Source organism: Sus scrofa, chromosome 12 (assembly GCF_054392235.1).
Source record: "Sus scrofa isolate SSC_HxYL_T2T_F1_AM1 chromosome 12, Sscrofa_HxYL_maternal_Yorkshire_Landrace_v2.0, whole genome shotgun sequence".
NCBI lineage: Eukaryota > Metazoa > Chordata > Mammalia > Artiodactyla > Suidae > Sus > Sus scrofa.
The window spans coordinates 60,041,151-60,064,971 of record NC_139394.1 but is presented as its reverse complement, the minus strand read 5'-3'; the positions used below and the strand labels follow the sequence as shown (position 1 = coordinate 60,064,971).

Genomic DNA, 23,821 nt, shown 5'->3' with positions numbered 1-23,821 from the left:
ACTTTTAAAATGAAATCACCCCATTCTGGAATCAGATAGTGACCTAAAAAACAAACAAAAAAACACAAAACAACAACAAAAAACCCACTTTTGCAAAGGCCCTAAGGAGCCAGAAATAAACAAAATAAAAGCTTCCTTTTTTAACCCCTGTGCAGAATGGATTAGCTACCCTGTTTTATATTTGCTCACCACATATTAGACAGAAGTCCCTTTTGCTTCCCATCACATGGCTCGAGCTTTAGAAAGTAGCCGAAGATTCCTACTGCCCCGCCTGTATTGGGTCCAGACCTTCTGAAGCCGCAGTCATAGAAAGGGCTGGCTTTGGACATAGAAAGACCCAGCTGGGGGCGGGGGTGAGCAGGGGTCAGAGTGCACGGGGCTTCAGAGGCCCGCTACGTGTGCTGGGTCTTACCCTGTCTGCAGCAGGGAGGGGTTGGGGGCTTCTAAGCAGAAATAGGATGTGGTCGGTTAGGAGTGCATCGTGCAGGGCTGTGTCAGCAGGAGGGCCCGTGAGCGGGCGGGTGGGGGGCCGGGGAAGACGGTGGCGGCGGCTGCGCGGGTGGAGAGAGGGAGGGTTTGGAGGCCTCCTCCATAGAGAGGGGCGCAGGGGATAGCGTGTGGGGGAGACCAGCTCAAGCCCCAGGACTGGGCACCCTGGAGCCAGACAGAGGTCAGCATGTGGGGTGTTGTGGGGGGCACGGGGGGCTGGCGGAGTGGGTGACTCTGTTGCTGGTTGGCACCATCCAGCTCCCACCGTGACCCACGCTCCCTGGGCTCTGATCCTCCAGGGTGTTATCTCCCTTCTAGAAATTTCTCTGCTCACCCAGGCCTTCAAGCCCACCGCTTTGGGCTGGTTTTCCCAGGGTGGACACACCACTTGCCGCATCCATCCTCGGGGAGGCAGTTTGGGGCTTGGGGTTTTGGCTCCTTTCTCTTTGGCCTTTTCTTCAAGCTGTAGCATTCCTACAGCGGAGTGCACGCATCTTCAGTGTCCTTGCAGTGACTTCTCCATGGCCAGGGCAGCCCCAGTGTGACGGGGGCCCACGTGGTAGTGACCTCCCCGTCAGGAGAGGTATTCCAGTGGGGGCTCAGAGGGCCCATGGAAGGGATCCTTTGGGAGGGAGCAGGGAGGTAAGTGGGGTTCTCCGGGCATCACAGACCTGTTTCTTTTCCCCTCTCCTACAATAACTGCTGTGAACTGCATCTTAGACGTGCGGCCCATTCTTAGATGAGGAGGAGGGGTAGGGGACACAGCCTAGGATTGGAAGGACCTGACGGCGTCCCCCAGTGGCTGAGAGAGAACCTGGGTCTTCCTGGATCCTGGGACAGGGTTCCCACTGCTGCTGCTTTCTGCGATGGCAAAGGACTGTTTTTTTAAGGCCACACCTGTGGCATATGGAAGTTCCCGGGCTAGAGGTCAAATTGGAGCTGTAGCTGCCAGCCTACACCACGACCGTGGCAACACCAGATCCAAGCTGTGACACAGCTTGTGGCAGTGCCGGATCCTTAACCCACTGAGCAAGGCCAGGGATGGAACCTGCATCCTCATGAATACTAGTCAGGTTCTTAATCTGCTGAGCCACAACGGGAACTCCCCAAAGGACCAACTTTTAACTCCTTCTATGGATTCCTGGTGGGGAAGGCTGCCATGGAGGGGGACAGCCGCAGGGGCAGTGCCCGCCAGCAGGGTCAGGGAGGGCTCCGAGGGGCCATCTCCTGCCGCCGCAGCCGTGGGGGCGGATGCTGGAAATATGTGCAGGGAAGGCCATGCTGGGCTACCAGGCGGACGGTGGGGCCAGTGGAGAGCAGGAGAAGAGGTATCCAGGCGTCCTTGAGGAGGGGCAGGCGAAACAAAACAGAAAGCGACTAACTTCGAAATGTTACAAGTAGTTGCTTGTAAAATGAATTAACAACTTCCCATCTCATTGACCTGGGCCTGTTTCCTGAGTCCTGAGGTTTCTTTAAAAGTAACCAAAGTTTTGGAATTCCCTGGTGGCCTAGCAGTTAAGGATCCAGCATCGTCACTGCAGTGGCATGGGTTCAATCCCTGGCCCGGGAACTTCCACATGCCATAGGCACAGCCGGAAAAAAAAAAAAGTAGCTAATATTAGGTACGATCTATTGAGGTGTTTGCTGACCACAGCTGTGCCCTTTCTGGGTCATTTATCTTGAGGGGACCATGCGAGGTGGTGCCATTATTTGCCTGGTTTCATAGAAAGGCAGGCAGCTCAGGTTGGGAATGAGGGGACTTGCCTGGGGTTCCCAACTGGGATGCCAGCCCTGGAAGCCTCTGCCCCTTTTCTGCCCTGGCTGCCTTTCAATCTGCTTTCTCCCCAGAAGTTGCTAAGGTTTCTTATGATATGACTGGAGGAGGTCCCTGCCCAGCCAGTGCAAGAGAAGACGGGCTGGCCCCGGGCTGGGGTCACCTGTCCCCACGGCTTCTCCCTGTCCCAGCTCAGTCCAGGTGCCAAGACTCCCTAGGGGCCCAGCCCCAGCCGCCACCTGTGCATTTGGCCACCGGCCTTCCTTCTCTTCTTTCCCAGGTCGGGGGGTTGAGAGGCTTGGACACGGGGCGGCCGCAGTGGCCAGGCCTTACACATCAGGGAGCACGTGGAAGTGGGGCCACCAGGAGAGGCATGAGGCGGGGGCAGCCAACTCTTCCACCCTCTGTCCTTGCTCTCGGGCTGAGGTTGGCACATTGGGGTTCCTGCTGGTGTCTGTCTTCCTTGCACTCCATTCTCCCGGCTTCAGACGTCGGCGTGACCTCAACGCTCATGCTTCTCTTCCCAGGCTGATAAGAAGGACCCCCAAGGCAACGGCACCGTGGCTGGGTTTGAGCTGCTGCTGCAGAAGCAGCTGAAGGGCAAACAGATGCAGAAGGAGATGTCGGAATTCGTCCGGGAAAGGTGAGGCCCGGGCCGCCCAGCTCCGGCGGCGGCAGCACCCGTGGGGAAGTGAGCCGCGGGGGAGCCCTGCCAGCCAGCGCTAATGGGAGCCCAAGACGAGAGTCACAGACCTGCGGCCCTCAGGACAGGCCCTTGAGTGTTTTTAAAGATTTGCACCAACAGTAGACAAAATGGTGGCTTTGACATTAAAATCTGCATATCTAGCTCTGCATCCCTCATGCGACACCTGGGTGGAGCTCAGGAGCAGCTGTCCTTGTGCAGGGAGCCTGTGTTTCCAGTTTGCCACGGTCCCCACCGCTCCCTAGTGTCTCCCCACACAGGTTGCTTGGCTCCTTTGCTTACCTATGCCCCAGCCCCCATGCGAAGCTCTGTTTCTTCTCGGAACAAAAGAAGAGACTGTTACCTTTCTGTTCATCGTTGAGCTAAAACTGTATCCCAGTCCTGGACCCACAGACACCACTCCTCCCCGCCCCACCCCGGCCCTTCCCTTCCCTGCCTTCATGGAGGGAGAGTCACGTAAGGTCTTTATGATGAGGGCACGAATTATAATGCTGGTTTGCCTGAGTACAGGTGAGGAGGCAGTGACTTCAGCCTTTGGACGTGGGGAGAGCCACCGAGAGAAGTTCCTTCTCCAGCTCCCCGTCTTCAGCCCCTTCAGGTTCTGAGACCATTAAGCTACACACACATGCATGCACGTAGCCCAGCAGGTGTGCATGCACACCACACACACACACACACAGCCTCACCTCCATCAGGAATTTCTAGGGCACACTGGAAATATTTACAGTCAATGGCCATAGGGTTTTTTAAATGCCTTTTTAGAATCAGCAACAATAATCCAGTAACAATCCTATGGCATTTGAAAGCACCTGTTTTCCTCTGGAGGAAAAGCACCTGTGTTCTCTCGGTAAAAATCACATCTTTATTTTATGACCCATTAAACTGCTAGGAGATTGAGGTTACCTAGCTCAGGTGTGAGAAGACAATAGGCTAAAACAGGCCAAGAGGGAAAGGGCTGTCGAAGCAGGGCTTGAGCCCCCGGAGGGCTCATACTTTGCTGACGATGCGGTGTTAACAAAGAAGTGGAATCTTCGGTGTGAGAACGCGGGTCTTTCCCTGGGGGAGGTGGAGCCTGGGACGTTACTCAGCCCACCTGGGATGTTGCAGGGAGGACCTCTCAGAGCCGGCAGGGCTGGGGGCTGAGGTGCAGAGAGAGCGTGCTGGGCGGGCGGGCGGGACGGGGGTGGACGTCTGGGGAGCCACGTGGCCTCAGGTTAGGGGAGCGGTGCTGGCGCCAGGTCTGGAGGGGATGGGCCTCGCGCCCGTGCATGCACTTGGCATTCACGAGGATGGGCTTTGGAGGTGTGAGGCTAAGGGTGTGACACGGTTAGATCTACTTTTTTGTTTTGTTTTGGTTTGGTTTTTTTTTTTTTTGGTCTTTTCTAGGGCCGCACCCGCAGCATATGGAGGTTCCCAGGCCAGGGGTCCAATCGGAGCTATAGCCGCCGGCCTACACCACAGCCACTGCAACATGGGATCCGAGCCACGTCTGTGACCTATACCGCAGCTCATGACAACGCCGGATCCTTAACCCACCGAGCAAGGCCAGGGATCGAACCTGCAACCTCATGGTTCCTAGTCAGATTCGTTAACCACTGAGCCACAACGGGAACTCCTAGATCTGCTTTCTCGAGAGCTCTCCTGGCCTTGGGCTGGAGGCGGCAGGCCCGCCGTCCAGGTCCTCCCGGGGAGGGGAGGCCATGGAGGCAGGAGGTCGGCTCGAGAGGACGTGGAGATGGCGGAGGAGGCGGTGAACACAGAGCCGCGAGAGGAGGCACGAGACGGTGGGTCTCCCGGTCCTGAATCGGGGAAAATGATCATGACTCAGGGCGCCAGCTCTGTGTGCTCACACTTGCTGCGCCAGCTCCGGAGCAGCAGGAAGCTGCTTTGGGGCCTTTCCGTTTGCCGAGCCTTCCTGAGGCTGCAGTGCCCTGGCCGGCCCTGGCCGTCACAGCACAGCTCCTCGGGGGACCGCTTAGGCGGTGACAGATACCTTGATAGCGTGTTTTACATGGAGGGGCCAGATGCTAGAGAGCCCTCCCCGGAGAGCTGCCTTGAAAGTGTGTCAAGGGCCTGCCTGCTGGAAGCAAAATCCGAGGCAGCTTCCCTCTCGGAGAAGTGGGGTCCGCTGGGCGCCGCGGTTTCCATGGCAATGCTTGTAGCCTTGTAGGCTTGCCCGTTGGAGGCACTGGGGGCTGGGTGGCCGCAGAGAAGTGTTCTCTCCTTGCTCCTGGGGGGCGACACCACCTTGCAGGGTCTCCGCCCCAAGCACTGGGGCTGGAAGGGAGAGGGGGACAGCAGTGGCCCATCACGATTCCATCTGTTCATTGACGGTGTGTCCTGTGTCCTGCCCTGGGCCAGGAGCCGTGCGAGTGACAGCTCCTCATGCGCGATGCTGAGGACACAGAGGGGCATGTCCCACTTTGCAGAGGGGGAGACAGGTTCAGAGGGTGTCGTTCATTCATTCATTCATTCAATTCATCTTGACGAAGCCCCTGCTGTGTGTCAGACAGCCAGACAAGAGCCACGTGCCTGCAGCGCTCGTGGTTCTGGTGGGTTGATAAGCGGCAGGGCTGCAAGTTCGACTCACAGTCGAGCACAGAGGAGCTGACGTGTGGGGTTTTCTCCCTCGGCAGGATAAAGATCGAAGAAGAATATGCAAAGAACTTGGCTAAGCTCTCGCAGAACTCTTTGGCTGCACAGGAGGAGGGGTGAGTAGCGGGGTCAGTGATGGGGGCGGGGAGGGGACTCAGGACGGGGGATCCCGTTCCACCCATCACTGAGCATGGCTGTGAGCCCCTTCGACGGGGAGGTCTCCACAGACCTGGCTGAAGGTGGGCGCCCCTGGTCAAGGTGAGCATTCACGGCTCCAGCTGGGCAGCCATGACTCCAGTGGGCATCCCCCCTCAAGGTTGGCACTTGCACATTATCTGCGCTCTGGTGGCCAAGATCCTCCTGGAAGGTGCTGGAGTATGTCAGGACCCCCCTGCCCTGTCCGCTAGGACCCCTGCCTCCCAACGCCCAACCCTGCTCCCGCCCAGGGCAGGCTGGACTCCACCCCCCGCCCAGTGTGTAGAATCCTCTCTGTGGTCCTGAGATCCCGCTGCCCTCCCTCCAGTTGTGACAACCCAGACCGCCTGGAGTGGGACCTGGGCCGGGGGGCTCAGCCCCACTTTCCCAGCCACAGAAGGATCCATAGTTGGGGAGAGATTGCGGCTTCTCTGCTCCGTCTGTTAACAGAGAGTTTCAGCGGCTGGCGGGAATGCCAAGTGGCGCAACCTACTGTGGAAACCAGTTTGGCGTTGCCTCAACAAACTAAACATAGAATTACTGTGTGACCCAGTAGTTTCACTCCTAGATTTATATGCAAAAGAACTGAAAGCAGATATTCAAATGTACATACGTGCGTGTTCACAACAGCATGATTCACTGTAGCAAGAAGGCGGAACAACCCAAATGTCCATCAAACAGCAAATGCGGTCGGTCCACATGGAATGTGTGACTGTACAGTGTCATGTTCTTCAGCCATAAAAAGAAATGAACTCCTGATCCAGGCGACTCTGTGGATGACCCTCAAAAGCACTTTGCTCAGTGAACAAAGCGAGACACAGAGGTTGCCTGTTGTGTGATTCTTTTTGTGTGAAATGTCCAGAAGAGACAAATCCATAGAGACCGAATGAAGCTTGGTAGGTGCCAGGGGCTGGGGAGAAGGAGGGCTGGGATTCACCGTGGAATGGGTCTGAGGTTTCCTTTGGGGGTGCGTGTTCATCTGCTCCAGCTGCTGTAACAGAATCCCATAAACTGGGGGCTTGAGCCACAGAAATGCCATCCGTCGCAGTTACGGAGGCTGGAAGTCCAAGATCAGGGACTTGGTTGGTGCCCAGGGAAAGCACACTCCTTACGTGGCAGGTGGCTTTTTCTCAGGGAGGAGTGAGAAGGAGCTCTTGGGGTCTCTTTTTTAAGGTCACAAATCCTGTGTGATCAGGGCCTCACTCTTAGGACCTCACTGAACCCAACTACTTCCTTCAAGGCCCCTTCCGCACGTATCAGCCCCACTGTGGGTTAGAGCTTCAGCCTGCGAGTGTGGGGAACACCAACTCTCAGTCCAGCTGTTTGGGAACTAGATGGAGGTGGTGAATGTACCACATGCGTGTTCTCTTTAAAGTGGTTCATTTTGTGTTATGTGAATTTCACCTCAGTAATGACACAGACGCAGCGTCTCAGGAGGTTAGAGTTGAAAGGTCCGCCAAGGTCCCCCGTCTGGTCTGACCTTCTTCTGGCGCAGGCCCTGTTGGAATCCCTCCTACGGGGGACGCGAGCCCCTGGGGACAGGGGACAGCCTGTCGTGCGGTGGCTGTGGCCATCAGAAGCCGCGATGTTGAACAAGCCCCCTCTGCCAGCCTGGCTCGAATCCTTCAGGGAAGGGGGCTTTACCAACCACACGTGGCTTTGATGGGCCTCAGCGGGAGCTCACTGTGCAGCCTAGAGGCCATCTTCGCATAGTTTGCACTGACCCGGGGTGGCCCTGCCCAGCCTGCGTCTCTATAACAGGGACATGCACGAGGTGGCCTCCAGCCTCCTGCTTGGTGCCCTGGGTGTGAGACTGTGGCAGGAAGGGGTTGCTGGAGAGATGTGCCCCTCTGGCCTGGGAAGGGGCTTTCCTAAGCATCCCCATGCCTCGCCGTGCGGTGTTGCTCCGGAACCTTCCAGCTTCCACCTCCTCAGCCTGGGCTGCTGCCAGGAACACTCCATCCTGCCAGCACGCACAGCACGTGCTCCCAGCTCCCGAGTCAGGCCCCCACCACCACGCCGTGCACACTCGAAGCTACAAACACGCGGGACCCGCCGCCCGCTCACGTTCACCTGCTGGCACTGCTCAGGGACAACACAGCCGTGAACACAGATCCGGTGCACGCACCCTCCTTCCTCCCCTGCTCACAGCGGACAGCGCCCCTGCTTTGCATTCCAACCCCGCTGGTTGGGTCGTCGGTCCTTCTGCCTGAAACTGAGAGCACAGTGCTGGCACCTGGAGATGCAGGGCAGACCAGGAAGACGCTGATGGGGAGACACCCGCTGTGTCCCCGTGAGATTGCACAGGGCGTGTGCACAGAGCCAGGGGCTTTTTCCCCCCTTCAGTTTTACCCTCCTTTGTGGAAAGCAAATGGGATTTGGGTTGGTAATTGTGACAGTAACATGCGTTTGGGTGTGGCAGGCCCCAGACCGTATGGTGGAACAGCAATCAGATCTCTGGTTGTTTTTTGTTTTGTTTTTTTTTTCCCCATCGGTCTTGTCAGATAAAAACAAAAAATCTCCAGGGGTTCCCGTAGTGGCTCGGCAGTAATGAACCTAAACTAGTATCCATGAGGATGCGGGTTCAGTCCCTGGCCCTGCACAGTGGGTTAGGGATCCAGCGTGGCTGTGGTGTAGGCCGGCAGCTGCGGCTCGGATTGGACCCCTAGCCTGAGATCGTCCGCATGCCGCAGGTGTGGCCCTAAAGAAAAAAAATCTCGCTTCACCGTGAGAATTTCCAAATGGCTTTTTTTGTAACTCCTGAGTTGGCTCCAGGCGGTGCTGGGACACTGGGGGGTGGCCCGTGGGGACGCATCGGCTCTTACAGGCTCAGCTGCACCAGTGACGTCCTCCTCCCACCTGTGAGGACCCAGCCAGGCGGTGCGGCCAAGAGCAGTAAAACCTTGCGTCTTCCTTCCCCCCAGCGCCCTCAGAGGACAGTCCCTGGCCACTGCCGCTGTGCCTGCCCAGTTCCCCGCCACGTGGTCTGCTGAGAGCAGGCCTACAGACCCTTCCCAGCACCCAGGGCTTCGGGGCCCTTTGGTACCTCCCGCAGGCTCGCGTGTAGCAGAGCTGCAGGGACAAACCCCTCCCCTCCCCCGTAACCGGGTTCCCCTGGCCTGGGACTGCTCCTGTGAGCTCGTTGCCTTTCACTTTGGATGTGAGATCTGTCTTAAGACGGTCATCTGGGTGTATGGCTCGGGGTCAGCGCCCGGATTCCTTTTTTGGATGTACAGTTGTTTCCGCACCACTTGTGAAAAGACTGTTGGAGTTCCCTGGTGGCACAGAGGGTTAAGAACCTGGCATTGACACTGCTGTGGCAAGGGTTCGATCCCATTTGATCCTGCATGCTGTAGGCAAGGCCAAAAAGGAAAAAAAAAAGACTGTCCATCCCTGTCGAGAGGCTTGGCAGCTTTGTTGCACACTCGGTGGCGCCCTTATCTGGTGGAGCTGTGTCTGTATCTGCATGACCAGCACAACTGTTTCCGCTCCCTCCTTCCCCCACCCAGGACCCCCTACCCAGCTGCCCAAGCAGGTGAGACGCCAGGCCACCCAGCGTTGCCGTGGCCCGGCTCCCAGGAGCACAGGCCCTTCAGGCCAAGACAAACGTCAGCAGCCTGGATCACCCCATCTCTCACTCCATCTCTTCTCCTGGGGGCCCCCCCAGCCAGGATCACCCAGGGGGACCGTTCCTTGCTGCCAGACTCCTAGATAAAGTCGGTCAGTCATTTCCCATAAACACCCACCCGGGCCTGAGCCAGCACCACAACCAGATAGGCCTGGACTGTGATCAAAGGATCCGCTCTGTGGGGTAATTCGCAGCTGCTGGCTGCTCGGCCCGAAACCCAGGAGCCTCTCAGCATGCTGCCTTTTAATCAGCTTTTGCCACTCAAGTTTAATGAATTCTCTGGGGGAAGTGGCTTTTTGAGGAAATTAAGCCAATAGAACGTCCAGCCTGGGCTTGGCGGCCTGGCAGAGAGGTTTTGAGCAAGGATGCAGGGGGACTGTTTGGATGGTGAGCCAGGTTCAAGGGTTCCCAGTGAGGGGGGGACTGGAGCCTCGGGCCCCGGGCTGGAAAGTCCTGGGGACTTCAGGAGATGGCTCCCATTTGGAACATCTCGGAGTGGAAAAGTGATTTAACTCAGAGGATGTTCCGGGAGGCGGTGGGCAGCGCCGGGGCTCACATCCAGAATCAGCACTGGCAGGTGGGCGCCACGCTCCTGAGGATGGGGGCGGCGGGCCTCCTGTGCTGCGTGGGCGTCCCTGAGTGGTCCTTCCGAGGTCTGTCTTTGCTCCCCTTGGAAGTCAGGCCCCTGGAGGTTTATCTGCAAACTGGGTGGTGTGGTACCTTCTCTTTGAGAAGGGCTTCTCCCTAAAAAGGCATCTGTTCTCCTTCCTTGGTTTGCGAGCAGGTACCCCTGCACCTCCACGGTAAACCAAGGAGGGATGACAGGAAGGCCAGGGACAGGAACGGGCCAGGTGTCAGGGCCCTCCTGGCACTGTACTGTGCCTGTGTTTCCCATTCCCCCCCCCCCCAGTCCCCTGGGCTTCTGGAGAGTTCCCCCAGGCACTCGGCTGTCTGCCGCAGTCTGTTCTTTCAGCTCCAGGACCCTCAGCTCGGTTTGGGATGGCTCGCCTGGTCCTGTTGGTTGGAGCCTGGTTTGTTCGGTGCCCAGCCTCTGCCCCATCCAAGTCCATGGTCTCTGATGCCATGTGTTCCCCCAGGACTCAGGGTCAAGACCCACCATCCGGCTTCAGGGAGGGCCGTGACCTCTGACTTGAGGTTGGCGGCCCTCCCTGAGCCTCCCCCTCTCCTCGCTGTTGCAGCTCCCTGGGAGAAGCGTGGGCGCAGGTGAAGAAGAGCCTTGCAGATGAGGCGGAAGTTCACCTCAAGTTCTCCGCCAAGGTAACCCCTCCCCGTGGCCTCCCTGGGTTGGTCTGACACACTGATGTGCTGCGAAACGTTTAACAGCTGTCTCGCCTCAGTGTCGTGTTGCCCAATATCCGTGGTGTGAATTTCAAGAGTTGGGACAAGCTGGATAATATACACCGTTAGACGATGCTCCCACGGGGCTGATACGGTAGCATCAATAACCACACACACCCATCAAGAGCGTGAGTGATGGTCAGTTTTAGTTAACAAGGGGTGAGGTATGTATTACCCCTTTTTTTAATATAGATTGTTACTTTCAAGCTTGAATCATTTAAATTATTTTAATGAATTCTTTTTTTTTTTTTTTTTTTTTGTCTTTTTGCCGTTTCCAGGGCCGCTCCCGTGGCATATGGAGGTTCCCAGGCTAGGGGTGGAGTCCGAGCTGTAGCCGAGGGCCTACGCCACAGCAACTCGGGATCTGAGCCACATCTGCAACCTACACCATGGCTCAGGGCAATGCCGGATCCTTAACCCACTGAGCAAGGCCAGGGATCGAACCTGCAACCTCATGGTTCCTAGTTGGATTTGTTAACCACTGAGCCACGATGGGAACTCCTAAATCATTTAATTTTTCATACTGGCTGTCTTTAACAACTAGCTCACAAAATTCCTCCAGCTGATTGTGGATGCCCCTCAGTTGCCCAGATGAGCCCGAGTGATGAAGCCCCACTTACACGTAGCTGGGCTTTCAGAGGAACGCACTGGCATGTCTGCCTCCTCTTGGTGTCGGGAAAGACGAGCCACTTTCACAGGGAGACATGTTTTGTTTTGTTTGTTACAAACTTTCAGACTAGGCAGCGGACCCATTTTTCATTTGGTTCAAAAGACTCCAGCATCATGGCCTTAAGGACAGCACTGTTTCTGTCCTGCTCACTCTGCCCTCAGTTCTCAGGGCATTGCCTGGTACCTAGTAGATGCACAATATATATTTTCTGAAGTTAGGAGTGCATGGGCCTCTGCTCAGCCCCTAGTCTCTTCAGGCTTTCTTTCTGCCAAAATGCCTCTGTTTCCAAATGACTCTCTCTCCCCCAGTCCCTAGCTCCCGCCTCCAAATTCCTTCCTAGGCTCTCAGCTGCTTTTCAGGTAGAAAATACACCAAGAGTCCAAGGGGAAATTCACACTAAAGTGTGCATGACTGATGGGACTGCCCGCTAGGATGCTTGCCTGGAGAGACCCTGGAAGGTAGCGCCAAGCCCGCTGACCTTTGTCTGCTGGGTCTACACTCTTTGCTCTGCCCTCCCACAGTCACTGTTCAGACACGGCAGCCCCAAAGGACCCTAAAACAAAGAGCTTAAACCCTCTGAGCCTGGGAGGGGGGTGCACGCCCTCCCTTGCAACTCAAAAGTGGCCTCCCCTCCAAGATGGCTGCCCCTTCCCGGGCCTTCCAGGCTCAGCATCCCCTGCTTCTGTCCCTTTCCCAGCGCTTCCCCCAGCGCAGTGGCAGTTCTGGGCTTTGTGTGCTGTTGGGGGACAGGGAGCTGGCTTTGTCTCCCCAACCCACCCCCTAATGGTTCTCTGCAGAATGAATGACTCATGTGGCTGAGGCACTTACAGGCACTTTATACAGAGCGGGGGTGGGAGGAAAAACAGTGCCTACCGCCAGCTCCCCGCTTCTGAAGGATGCTGGTGCCCCAGGATGGAGTTGACACCCAGACGTGACAATTCCTGGGCTAACAAGGGCACACTAACCTCAGCACCAAGCGCTTAGGAGCCTACTGCTCAAGCACTGGGAGAGAAGGGAGGCCCTTGGATGAGTCTCTTTGCAGCCTTGCATGCAAAGCAGAGAGTTGTTTTAAATGGTAGATCACGGTCGTGTCCCCTCTGGGTTTCTTTTCTGCTCCCCTAGCCCCCAGCTGCTCCATCCTCCGCGGTGGTAGGAACCCCCATTGACAGTGAGATGAATGGGGAGGGCGCCCTTGTGCGCGGTGGGGCTGGGAGCCAGGGCTGCGAGCTTCTGAATGGTCGCTCGCCCGATCCCCAGGAATCCTGGTGGCATTTCCTCTGTATCAGCAGGACCTCTGATTCTCGATGGTTTATAAAGTCCCCTCCGGACGGCAAAGCACTATTTTCCTCTAATCTCTCCTTTTGCTACTGCATCTCACATCCGTGCTTCTGGTCACCCCGTGTGTGAGTTTTCCCTGAGCCCTGCTGGGGTGTCCTGCATTTTATTTCAGTTCTGACACTGACCGCCTGGGGTCAGCCTCAGGTCCCAAAGGCTAGGGACTCAGTCCCACCGCACTGCCCTCGCTTCGGACGGCGGTTCTAAGCAGTGGGTCCCGGGTGACCCATGACTTCAGTCCACCTTGGCCACAAATCATGGGTCCCCATGACCCCTCCTCAGGTTTGATAATGTGCTAGGACAGCTCATAAAATGCAGGGAAGCACTTATTAGGATTATTAGTTTATTTTATGCAAAAGGAGATGACGAAGGCTACAGACGAAGAGACGGGCAGGTTAGGGCGAGGAAGGGTCCTGAGTGCAGGAGTTCCTGTCCCCGTGGCGCTGGGCTGCCAGCATGTGGGTGTGTCCCCAGCCCAGAAGCCCTCTGGGGCCCGTGCTTTACAGAGGTTTCATCACATAGGCACAATCAATTATTAACTCCGTCTCTGGCCCCTCTCCTCGGCCCAGGGCTTGGGGCGTGGGCTGAAAGCTCCAAGCTTCTGATCATGCCGTGGGCTTTCTGGTGACTGGCCCCCATCCTGGAGCCCACCCGGAGTCACCTCCTTAGAACCAATGAGGCTCCTAACACACGGGAAATTGCAAGGAAAGGAGCTTGGTCTTGGGAACCGGGGGCGGGGGGGGGTGCGGGGACACAATAGTGGACCAGACGCTGCTCCCAGCACCTTTGGTGTTTAGGAAATCGCAGGGCTCTGGCCAGGAGCTGAGGATGAAGACCGTTGACAAATGAGAAGGAACAGAGAGGTTAAATCACAGCCCATGGTCACACAGCCAAGTGGGCTCAGTTACTGAGGAAGCAAAGGAGAGGACTGAGCCAATTGGAGACCTTTGCTGCAGGCAGACCAGTGACATTTAAAACCCAGAACTCTGTTCTTTTGTGTGTGTGTGTGTGTTTGTGTGTCTTTTTAGGGCCTAGGTTCCCAGGCTAGGGGTCACATTGGAGCTGTAGCTCCTAGCCTACACTATAGCTTATGGCAACGCTAGATCCTTAACCCACTGAGCTGAGCTGGGGATCACACCCGTGCTCCAGCAGCAACCTGAGCTGCTGCAGTTGGATTCTTAACCCACTGCGCCACAGTGGGAACTTGATGGTTAGCATTTTTGGCAATAAGAGTAAAAAATAATAAATATTTTAAAAATTAAGGTATGTGCATTTTTAAGGCATAACGCTATTGCACACTTAATAGACTAGCACAGTGTAAACACAACTGCTACATGCACTGGGAAACAAAAAATCCATGTGCCTCGCTTTATTGCCATACTCACTTTATTGGTGGTTTGGATCTGGACCTACAGTATCCTGGAGGTCTCCCTGTGGTCTGTGAAATTCCTTCCAACTTGAGACTCCTCTTACTCTCTTCTGATGAGTGACATGGAAGGAGGAAGCAGGAGTTCTGGAAGGCAAACCGAATGGCTTTAATAGTCTGTTCCATCAGAGACAGGCCAGCTCAAGTTCACAGGGACAGGCTTCTATCTCAGTTAGCCAGAGATGCTTAAACGTTACAAACAAGTATAGAAAGATACTCAGCCAGCTTCCATAAAGAAAAGGTTGGCTTTTTTTTTTTTTGGTCTTTTTGTCTTTTCTAGGGCCGCACCTGTGGCACATGGAGGTTCCCAGGCTAGGGGTCAAATTGGAGCTGTAGCCGCTGGCCTACACCACAGCCACAGCAACGCCAGATCCAAGCTGCATCTGCGACCTCCACCTCAGCTCATGGCAATGCCAGATCCTTAACCCACTGAGCGAGGCCAGGGATCGAACCCGCAACCTCATGGTTCCTAGTCGGATTCGTTAACCACTGAGCCACAACGGGAACTCCAAGGTTGGCCTTTTAAAAGAACTTAAAATATAGAGGGAGAATCCCTGAGTCTTCAACCTATAGGGTTGAATCACCTCTGACAGCTGGTAGTCAGTGTTTCCAGGAAGTCATTTGGAACTTGGGGAGAGCCCTTGGATGTATTGGCAGGATCCTGGGCCCTTCTCCAGACCACAGGACCTGGGCCGAGGCCCAGGAATCCTGAGTGTTGAAAAGCCCCTCCAGGTGTTGGGCACGTTGAAGTCTGCAAATCGCTCTCTCCCAGCTCTCGGGCAGAGACCCCAGAGTTGGCGGGTGAGCAGGCGGCCTTAACCCACATAGACCCCACCAGGAGCAAGTTCCCCTGGCAGCCAGTGAGACAGCCCCTCCTCCTCAGCCAGTGCCTAAGCTGGGTTGGGGAGGGGCTTTCTTGTTGCCAGCAGCTCCCAAGTTTGTGGCATCTTACAGACTGCCACCAGATGGGGGTGTTTTCCTGCACTAGGACATGTCCGAGGGACGACAGCAGACATTGTAACCAACGTGAGGACGAGGGGGCGCTTGTGTGGCCTGCTCTCCGTTAGTCTCTGAAGGTCGACCACCAGCAAAGTATCATCTTGGCACCCCAGGCATTGGGTCCTGATGATCTGTCATTGCTCCGAGTAGCACGGGGACACGCATGGCACACCAGCTCTGGCCAGTCACTGTGGACACAGCGGTGGCCTTGCCTCCTTCGAGCCCACGGTCATGTGTGATCGGTGGTTTAGGACGAGGAACTCCTCTCTCCTCCAGGCCCAGGGAAAAGATAATGTAGCCTGGGGAGGGAGAGGAGAGAAATCACAGCCTCCCAGAGCTGGGATGTCACCCGTCCATGGAAGTTCAGCTCTGCTACCAGGGGGACAGGTGGAGGCCGTGGGACCCTAGAAGGCCGAGTCGGGGCCATAGGAGGCCAGTGCGGGGAGGGGCTAGGAGGCTGTGTCAGGAGGTCTTGGGAGGGCAGGTCTGGGTAGGTGGGGCTCTGAGAGGCTGAGGCTGGGGCCTCCTAGCTGTGACTCTGACCACAGCAGATCCACGTGTATCTGTTCTCTTGTCAGCTGCATCTCATGTTCACCCCCCCCCCAATTTTTAAGTAAATGTTCTCCTTCCAAAGAGAGCAGAGTGGAAAAGAGGGAAGGAATAAAAGAGAAGGAAAAAGCTTAAAACCCCAATGCCACCCAGCGCCTCTCAGAGTATAAACTCCCTCCCCTGGCCCTCGGGTGCGAGGCTGGTCTTCTCACATGGCACGGGGGTTCATCAGCCTCCATGTGGACCAGCCGGCGCAGCTCAGGAGAGGGGCCCCGGGAGCTCCCAGCACCACTGCCTCGAGCTCCGGACCTCATCCAGATCATCTGTGGTCTCAGCACCTGGCACATAGTAGGTGTTTAATAAGTAGAACCAACCTGAGATCACCCAATTAAATGTCATCCATGCAACAGTCGCTATGCTACATGCTTAGGGACACAGAGATGGTGGCTTGGTTTCCGCGCAAGAAGCTCCCAGTCTGGAAAGTAAGAGAGTCTGAAATGTGAGCAAAGCCCTGGAGGGAGCTTGGGGAGCTTAGAGCAGGTAGGGGGTGCCCACAGGGACTCGGAGGGCTCCAGATGCTAACCCATCCATCGAGACGAACGCTGGGGCCTGGCCAGCTGAGGCGACTTCCTCGACCGCGATGCGATGAGCAGCCACTTGTCTCTAACCTTCCCCATCCTCCCCCGTGGGGTGGGGGGAGCCCCCTCCCTCCACTTGCAGCTGATACCCCAGGGTCCTGAGTGTGTCTCCCCCATCAACAGCTTCACAGTGAGGTGGAAAAGCCGCTGATGAACTTCCGAGAGAACTTCAAGAAAGACATGAAGAAGTGCGACCACCACATCGCAGACCTCCGCAAGCAGCTGACCAGCCGCTACGCCGCGGTGGAGAAGGTGAGGGTCCCAGATGCCCGGCCGGGTGGGAGGGGTCCTGCTGGAGGGAGGGGGCGGGGAGCCAGAAGGGGATCCCTGTGCCAAGGCAGGGGCCTTTGTCCCCACCACCCCGCCGGGCAGGATCTGGTGAAGGTCCGTATGAGAACCCCAGCCTTAGGGCAGGTTGGCCACTTCCCCGTGGTGCTCAGATCCCCAGTGGGAACAGGCAGGGCTGCACCTGCCATGGTGGGTGAGACTCCATCCCACAGGTGAGACGAGGTGCATCCAGATTTTTGGTCTCGGAGCCCGGAGGCACTGCCAGCCCACACGTGTCCCCTTTGGGTCTCACCTGGCAGATTCCCTTCTGACTGAGTCACCCCCTTCCCAGATGCGGAGGTGGTCTGACCTTGGGAGCTGCGGATGCCAGTCATGGAGCAGGGAGAGGTCTCCCCAGAGGCTGACTCCGGGGTCAGGAGATAGGGGATGCAGGAGACGGGGGTCAACACTGCTACGGGCACCCCAGACGCTGCCGGCCACAGCCACCACAAGGCCCATGCTTTCGCAGAAAAGCTGTAATTTTAGGACCACCTGTACACATGCCAATGAAAACATGCTCTGAGCCTGCTCTGGACCAAGAGACAGAGATGAGAGGATGCTTTGCAGCCTCTGCGTGGTCCCTAGCTGCCTGGGTGATGCTGGTCTAGCTGCTTAGCCTGTCAGAGCCACTGGGACCTCATCCACAAAAGCAGGGAAAAGAAGGGACTCTTCCCTGGAAAAGGGGGAGCCAGGCCCCGGGCCCCATGGGGCCCTCCCGGCTCTGAGCCCATGAACAGTTCCATGTCCTTGGACCCCAGGCCCGGAAGGCACTCACGGAGCGGCAGAGAGACCTGGAGATGAAGACCCAGCAGCTGGAGATCAAGCTGAGCAACAAGACGGAGGAGGACATCAAGAAGGCACGGAGGAAGTCCACGCAGGCGGGTGAGTGCGACACCGTGCCCACTGCCCCTCGCCAGCTTTGCCTGGTCACAGGAGCACGAGGGGAGAGGCTGGAGGGGGGTGCCCAGGAGGGCGCATCCCACAGGATGAGGCTGTGGAGCAAGAAGCAGACCAGGCTATGTCCATACACCCCCATAGAGGGTCCTTCTGGCCAAGCCCTCTTCTCTGGTCCAGGAGGTGGACAGTCTGCCAGGCACCTGGACCTGGGGTCCTAGCCCTGCATGGAGCTCCAAGGAGAAGTGCAAACCCCACCCTCCGTCCCAAGTGATCCCACCTCCCTGGGGAGCCACACTCCAGAGGTTCTCCCAGGGCGATGGGCTTCTGCCCCAGGACAGAGGCCAGCATTTTGTTTAACGAAATAACTACATTTAGATTCTCGCCACAAGATTCGCCCAGTGAGTCAGTTTCTGCTTCCACCTAGAGGTAAAAATTAGCTAATGCACAAGGACGGGGGAGGAAAGTCAGAAACAGTTAAAAAAAAAGAAAATTGTTAAATATTTCTTAAAAAGAAAAACCATTCCACTACGTGCAAGGACAGTGCGTTTTGCTTTCTGGGGTTAAAACGTGACGTGCGCTGTGGGATCAGAGTGTGGATTAGAGGATCTCTGAACCCCTCTCACGCCACCTTCCGGTGACCCAGGTACAATTAGTTCATTATAGGATGAAGCAGCCACCTTCTGGACATGTTGAAATCACGTGGTCTAAAAATGTCATAACAAAGCAATGTCATATCAGTAGAGCATTTCACATAAAGATCTGATAAAGTTGTATTGGATCCAGAAACAGAAGGCACACTGCACTTGTTGGCAGTAGGAAGGGAACCCAAGGACGGGGAGAGACGCATTTAAATTCATTTATTAAACTCTAAAAAAATAAAACGATATTACAAAAACTGTATTGCTGCCTGGCCAAAAAAAAAAAAAATTTAAATCAGCCCATAAGAATAGAAAATCTTACATAATCACCATCTGCAGCTCCTAGTGTTTTAATGTTTTGTAATGTTTCTAAATGTTTTAATTGACGTATATCCCATCATATTATACTCTCTGTTCTGAACGCAGATTTTTAACCATCTCAGAGCCATGAATTTATTTAGCCATCCCTTCACGCACATCGGACGCCATAGGTGGTTGATGGGTGTGCAAGGGTCTGGTTGTATCCGGATGTGGGTCACCCTTCCTCTCGCTGGGTTTTGTGGGGCTCTTGGTTTCAGAGTGTCTGCCGGCCTCGGCGATGCTGTTACTGTGAACGCATCTCTGCGTGTATGGGGCTGACTCCGCATCTAGACAGGACAGACGTGGGGTCAGGAGCTTGTCTTCATGGGGATGGGGCTTCCACGCTGCCTTCCGGAGGGGCGTGCCCGCCCCCCGATCTCTGGATGCCTCTTCCCTTACATCTTGTCAGCACTCGTGCCATCATCAGATTTTGACATCGTCATCTCTGGTGAAAAATAGTGTTTTGTTTCCTCCTTAATTGACACTGCTTTTTGAGTGAAGGTGAGTGGTCTTAAAATAGGCTTATCCGTCAGCTGTGGCTTATTTTGCTGGGAACTGAGTCACCTCATTTTCTTGTCACATGGCTGCTCCTTGTCTTACTGATTGATGGATGAGGATGCTTTATGTTAGGAAAGTGAGCCTTGTGTCATTTGAATGGCAGATATTTTTCCCTAGGTTATTTTTTGATTTTGTTCTTTGTATTTCATTTCTTCTTTGGGGGCTTTTCTTAGTGTTGTTTTCGTTGTTGTTGTCCGTTTTTGTTTAATGGTCTTTTCTCATAGGAGTTCCAGATTTGATGACTTAGAGTTCCCCTTTTTCAAAATTAAAAAATTTTATCTCTTAATTGATTTATACTAAAGAAAAAGTTCATTTGTCTCAGCTCCCACCCCTGCCTCTCGGCAACCAGCAGTCTTTGCTTGTATGAGCTTGATTTTTTTTTTTTTTAAGATTGCACATGTAAGGGAAATCATATAGTATTTCTCTGGATAGACCTAGAGACCAATATATATATTTTTTTGGCCTAGCTGTGGCAAATGGACGTTCCCAGGCTAGGGCTTGAGTCAGAGCTCAAGCTGCTGGCCGACACCACAGCCACAGCAACACGGGATCTGAGCCGCGTCTGCAGCCTACACCACAGCTCACGGCAACGCCGGATCCTTAACCCACTGAGCGAGGCCAGGGATCGAACCCGTGTCCTCATGGAAACTGTGTTGGGTTCTTAAACCATTGAGCTGCAACCAGAACTCCGCGATTATTTTTTCATCACTTTCTCTTCTGACTTTGTTTTGGCTTCAGAAGTTCTTTTTAACTATTACAACATTTGATCCACCAGACATTTACTTTTCCTTAGGCCACTGCTTTCACTGCATCCTCCTATGAGTTCTGGTTGTGCCGTGTTTTCATTTTCCTCATATCCTAGGTAGTTTGCTGTTTGTGTTTTAATTTCCCCTTTGAGCCAAAAAAGAAAATCTTTGCATTTCCAGGAGTTAGGGCTCTGGTCCTCTTATTGTCTAGTCTTGCTGTTTGCTTCGAGTCATCAGGTAATGTAATCTCCTGTTTCTATACGTTGGCATTATTCTGTACTACTCGGACTAGTCCTTAGACCTAACTCTAAAACATTCTGCCCTTCGGAGCCCTTTCTATGTGCCAGGCACCAGGCCCATGCCATGGAACCTTCTCTTAAACTCACAGTCCTGCTGTAGGGAAGTAGCTGTATACCCTTTTATGAGTGAGAAAACTACTGACAAACAGGATAAGAAACTTTCTCAAGGCCCTTAAGTGTGGGGAGTTCCCTGGTGGCTCAGCAGGTTAAGGATCCAGAGTTGTCACTGCTGTGGCTCAGGTTTGCTCCCTGGCCCCAGACCTTTCACATCCTGTGGACATCGCAAAAAAAAAAAAAAAAAAAAAAAAAAATTTGGAGTTCCCATTGTGGCTCAGGGGGTTAAGAACTTGAAATAGTGTCCATGAGGAGGCAGGCTTGATCCCTGGCCTTGCCCGGTGGCTTAAGGATCTGGCGTTGCCACAAGCTACAGTGTAGGTTGCAGATGTGGCTTGGATCTGGCGTTGCTGTGGCTGTGGTGTAGGCCAGTGGCGGAAGCTCCGATTCGACCCCTAGCCTGGGAACTTCCATACGCCACCGGTGCGGACCTAAAAAGAAAAATTTTAAAAGGTGTGTTGGCCCAGAATTCCATCTTTTCTTACTCCTCTTCCTCCAAAGCCTCACTTGTCACTGTTTTGCTGGATGGCTTCTTACCCAGAAAATACCAGCTTTTCTTTCCTCCTGCCCCCTTTCCCGCCCCGCCTCATCTTTTCCAGGAAGCGAGGGCATCTGGATCCATAGGGGGCTTGACACCACTTTGTCAGGTGGATCATTGTCCCCATAGTTCACATTTATGGTGCCGACTCTGTGTCCGTGTCTGTTCGAAGCCCTTGACATGCATTGATTTCTTTAGTCTTCACCGTGGCTCTGAAGGTACCGTTCGTTAGTCCCATCTTACAGATGAGGAAACGGAGGCACAGAAAGCTTCCCTGACTTGTCCAGGATTACACAGCTAGTAACCAGTGGAGCTGTGGACCGCCCAGATATTCTGGTTCCAGAATCCATCCTGCTGAAAGGGGTCTGAGTTCAAACCCTTGGCGTGTCGAGACAGGAGACACAGCTGCCTTCTTCACCTACACTGTTGCCTGAAGTTGCTGAAACACATTCTCAGAGTCAGGATCAACACTCTGGGAGTTCCCTGTTGGGTTTAGAGGGCGACCGCCCCCGCCGCGGTCAGGCCCAGGCTCTTGGTGGGAGCGCGTCTGCAGTGAGGAGCAAACTGTCGGTTCAGTCCTTCTCGGGATCAAGGGCCCAGTCGCTGGCCTTGGACCAAGGGCACAATAAACCGAGCCCTTGATTTGGGTTCTGTGCTATTCAAGGCTTATGTCCCAGCTAATGGGGAGGTTTCCTGGGCGGGGGACGCTGAGCCAGGCCCTGGGGCGTGCGGGCGTAACTCCCCCCTCTTTCCTCCACTTGCGTATCTGACCCACACCACAGGGATCCTTGGAAGAGTTAATCCGTTATCTTTGGGTTAGGGTTCGCTCGGGAGTTTTGAGCAAAGACAGGTGATGCCTCCTTCCCTCTGGGACCCCGTGGTTGATCAGGAAGCTACGTGCTGACCAGGCTGTGCTTCTGCAGTCGTGACACGCACGTGAATCTCCTGAGACTCTTGTGAAAGTGACTTCTGATCCACTAGGTCTCAGGAGCATCCTGAGAGGGCGTTTCTAGCAGGCTCCCAGGGCGCAGTGATGCTGCTCGTCCCGGAGCTGTGCTCTCTGGAGCCAGGGTCCTGCGCCGCTGGGACGCAGTCGTGATTGCAGTTACCATACAGTCTGTTTTTTCCTCATTACAAAATGTTTCTAACATACGTACTCGAGAGAGAAGACTACCAGGGGTATCAAGAGTGCATAGTGACGTTTGTTTCAGATCTCTCGCTCATGAAATAAAATGCTGCAGGAAGAGCTCGCTCCTTCCCACCCACCTTTCCCCATCTCCCGGGGTAACCACCAGCCTGGGGTCGGCACGTCAAGCTCCGGTGCCTGTTTTTATACCATTGCTACACGTGAATGAGCCACGAAGCATCAGACACATTGTTCTGTGTTTCTGAATGGCATCCTGCTGCATGTACACACACACATGCGCGCGCGCACACACACACACACACACACACACACACACACGGAAGTGCTTTGCAAACATCTCTTCTTTAACCAGCACCAAGTTGCTTGAGACACATATTTCAGGCAAGCAGTGTGAAACGAAACGACCGTCTTTAGAGGAGGCAGCATTTCGCAGGCTGGTGATAGAGCTGGGGGTCCTGGGAGTACACCGCCCCCCCACCCCCCCACCATATGTGCATTCTTGCTGAGAAACCCCCTTCCCAAGTTGCTGGCGTCTGGAGTCAAGCTCGGGTGGACACCGAAGCCAGTCTCTCTCGGCGCTGTGTCTCCTCCCCCGACTCCAACTTTCCAGGGGCTTCCACTGCCCCAGGGAGAGGAGGGGCTCTGGTCGCGGGGTGCAGGTGGGAGCGGGCGGCCACAGTGGGGGCAGGACGCAGCGTGACCGTGGCGTTGGCCCCTTCCAGGAGATGATCTCATGCGCTGCGTGGATCTCTACAACCAGGCCCAGTCCAAGTGGTTTGAAGAGATGGTGACCACCACGCTGGTGAGTGACCAGACGCGGGAGCCTGTCCGTGCAGGGGCGGCCGCGCGGGAAGCCCTGGGTGGGCGCTGCTGGACATGCGGGCCACGGAGCGGAGGTGTCCGCAGAGCTGCTCGTTAGATCTGCTCTGGTGTTGGGACCAGGGCCCCGGCTGCGGACCAGAGCCTTGTTCTGGCGGTTCCCGGCTGTGTGAACACAGGCAGCGACTGGCCCTAGGGGCTCAGGGTCAACCGAGTAGACGGGGGTCCCTTTAGAAGAACATAACCCAAGTGGAAGGAAGCACGAGCCTTCCCACCACCAGAGTGTCGTGGGTCCGAGATAGGAGAGCCTTGCGAGGTGCGAGGACTAGCTCAGCTGGGGCAGCAGAGTGGGAGCCCGGGGGGCGGGGGGTGCCTCTGACCAAGGGCTGGGGGACAGGCACAGACCTTTTTGCTCCTATTTCCTGTGACGTCAGCGCCCACTGAGTGGGACCGGGACGTGGGATGGGCCCTTGGGCCAGATGAGAGAGGGGACATCATGCCAGGTGCTTATGCCATCCCTCTGCCCCAAGCCACCCCCGTCCATCTGTCCATCCATGTGGGGCTAACCCTCTGCCTTCCCCAGCCGCCAGCGCCCAGAGCAGATTAGAGGCCTCACCCAGGGCCCGTGACCTGGTTTTCCTCCTGGTTATCTCCTAATTAAGCTGCCGGCTTTACTGCCCAGCTCCCTGGTTAATCACCTGGGCAGTGACCTAGTTGTGCACAGAGTAACAACCCGATCCCCTAAATTCCAAAGATGCAGGAGCCAAAGGGTGCGCCCTCTCCACTCATGCTGTGACCGTGGCCGCCCCGCGCCCGGCCCTCAGCCCTCGGGGTAAACAGAGGAGGCGAGGCCACTCGGCAGAGGCCAGGGACAAAGCTCCTAGAGTTTGAGGCGCAGGAGCTCCTGCACGTGTTCAGTTTGTCCACCCTGTCGGGTCTCGCTGGGGCTGCACAGAATCACGGGATGGACGGGGCGTTGGGGGTCAGTAGCTGCAACCTCCTAGGTTTAGAGGTCCTG

General features: G+C 55.4%; 1 protein-coding gene across 24 annotated transcripts in view; it reads left to right on the top strand.

The window, feature by feature from the left end:
- Nucleotides 1-23,821, top strand: part of GAS7 (growth arrest specific 7) — a 221,522-nt gene that overhangs the window by 190,377 nt on the left and 7,324 nt on the right. For 23 of the 24 annotated variants that reach the window (XM_084986137.1, XM_021067872.2, XM_084986133.1 and 20 more), the window contains 6 exons: nucleotides 2,791-2,906; nucleotides 5,603-5,677; nucleotides 10,584-10,662; nucleotides 16,484-16,612; nucleotides 17,446-17,569; nucleotides 22,707-22,786. In XM_084986137.1, coding sequence (XP_084842263.1) covers nucleotides 2,791-2,906; nucleotides 5,603-5,677; nucleotides 10,584-10,662; nucleotides 16,484-16,612; nucleotides 17,446-17,569; nucleotides 22,707-22,786 — 603 coding nt within the window. Of the gene's footprint in view, nucleotides 1-2,790; nucleotides 2,907-5,602; nucleotides 5,678-10,583; nucleotides 11,060-14,490; nucleotides 14,703-16,483; nucleotides 16,613-17,445; nucleotides 17,570-22,706; nucleotides 22,787-23,821 lie in introns of those variants that run through there. The other variant, XR_014821843.1, reaches the window with a different exon arrangement.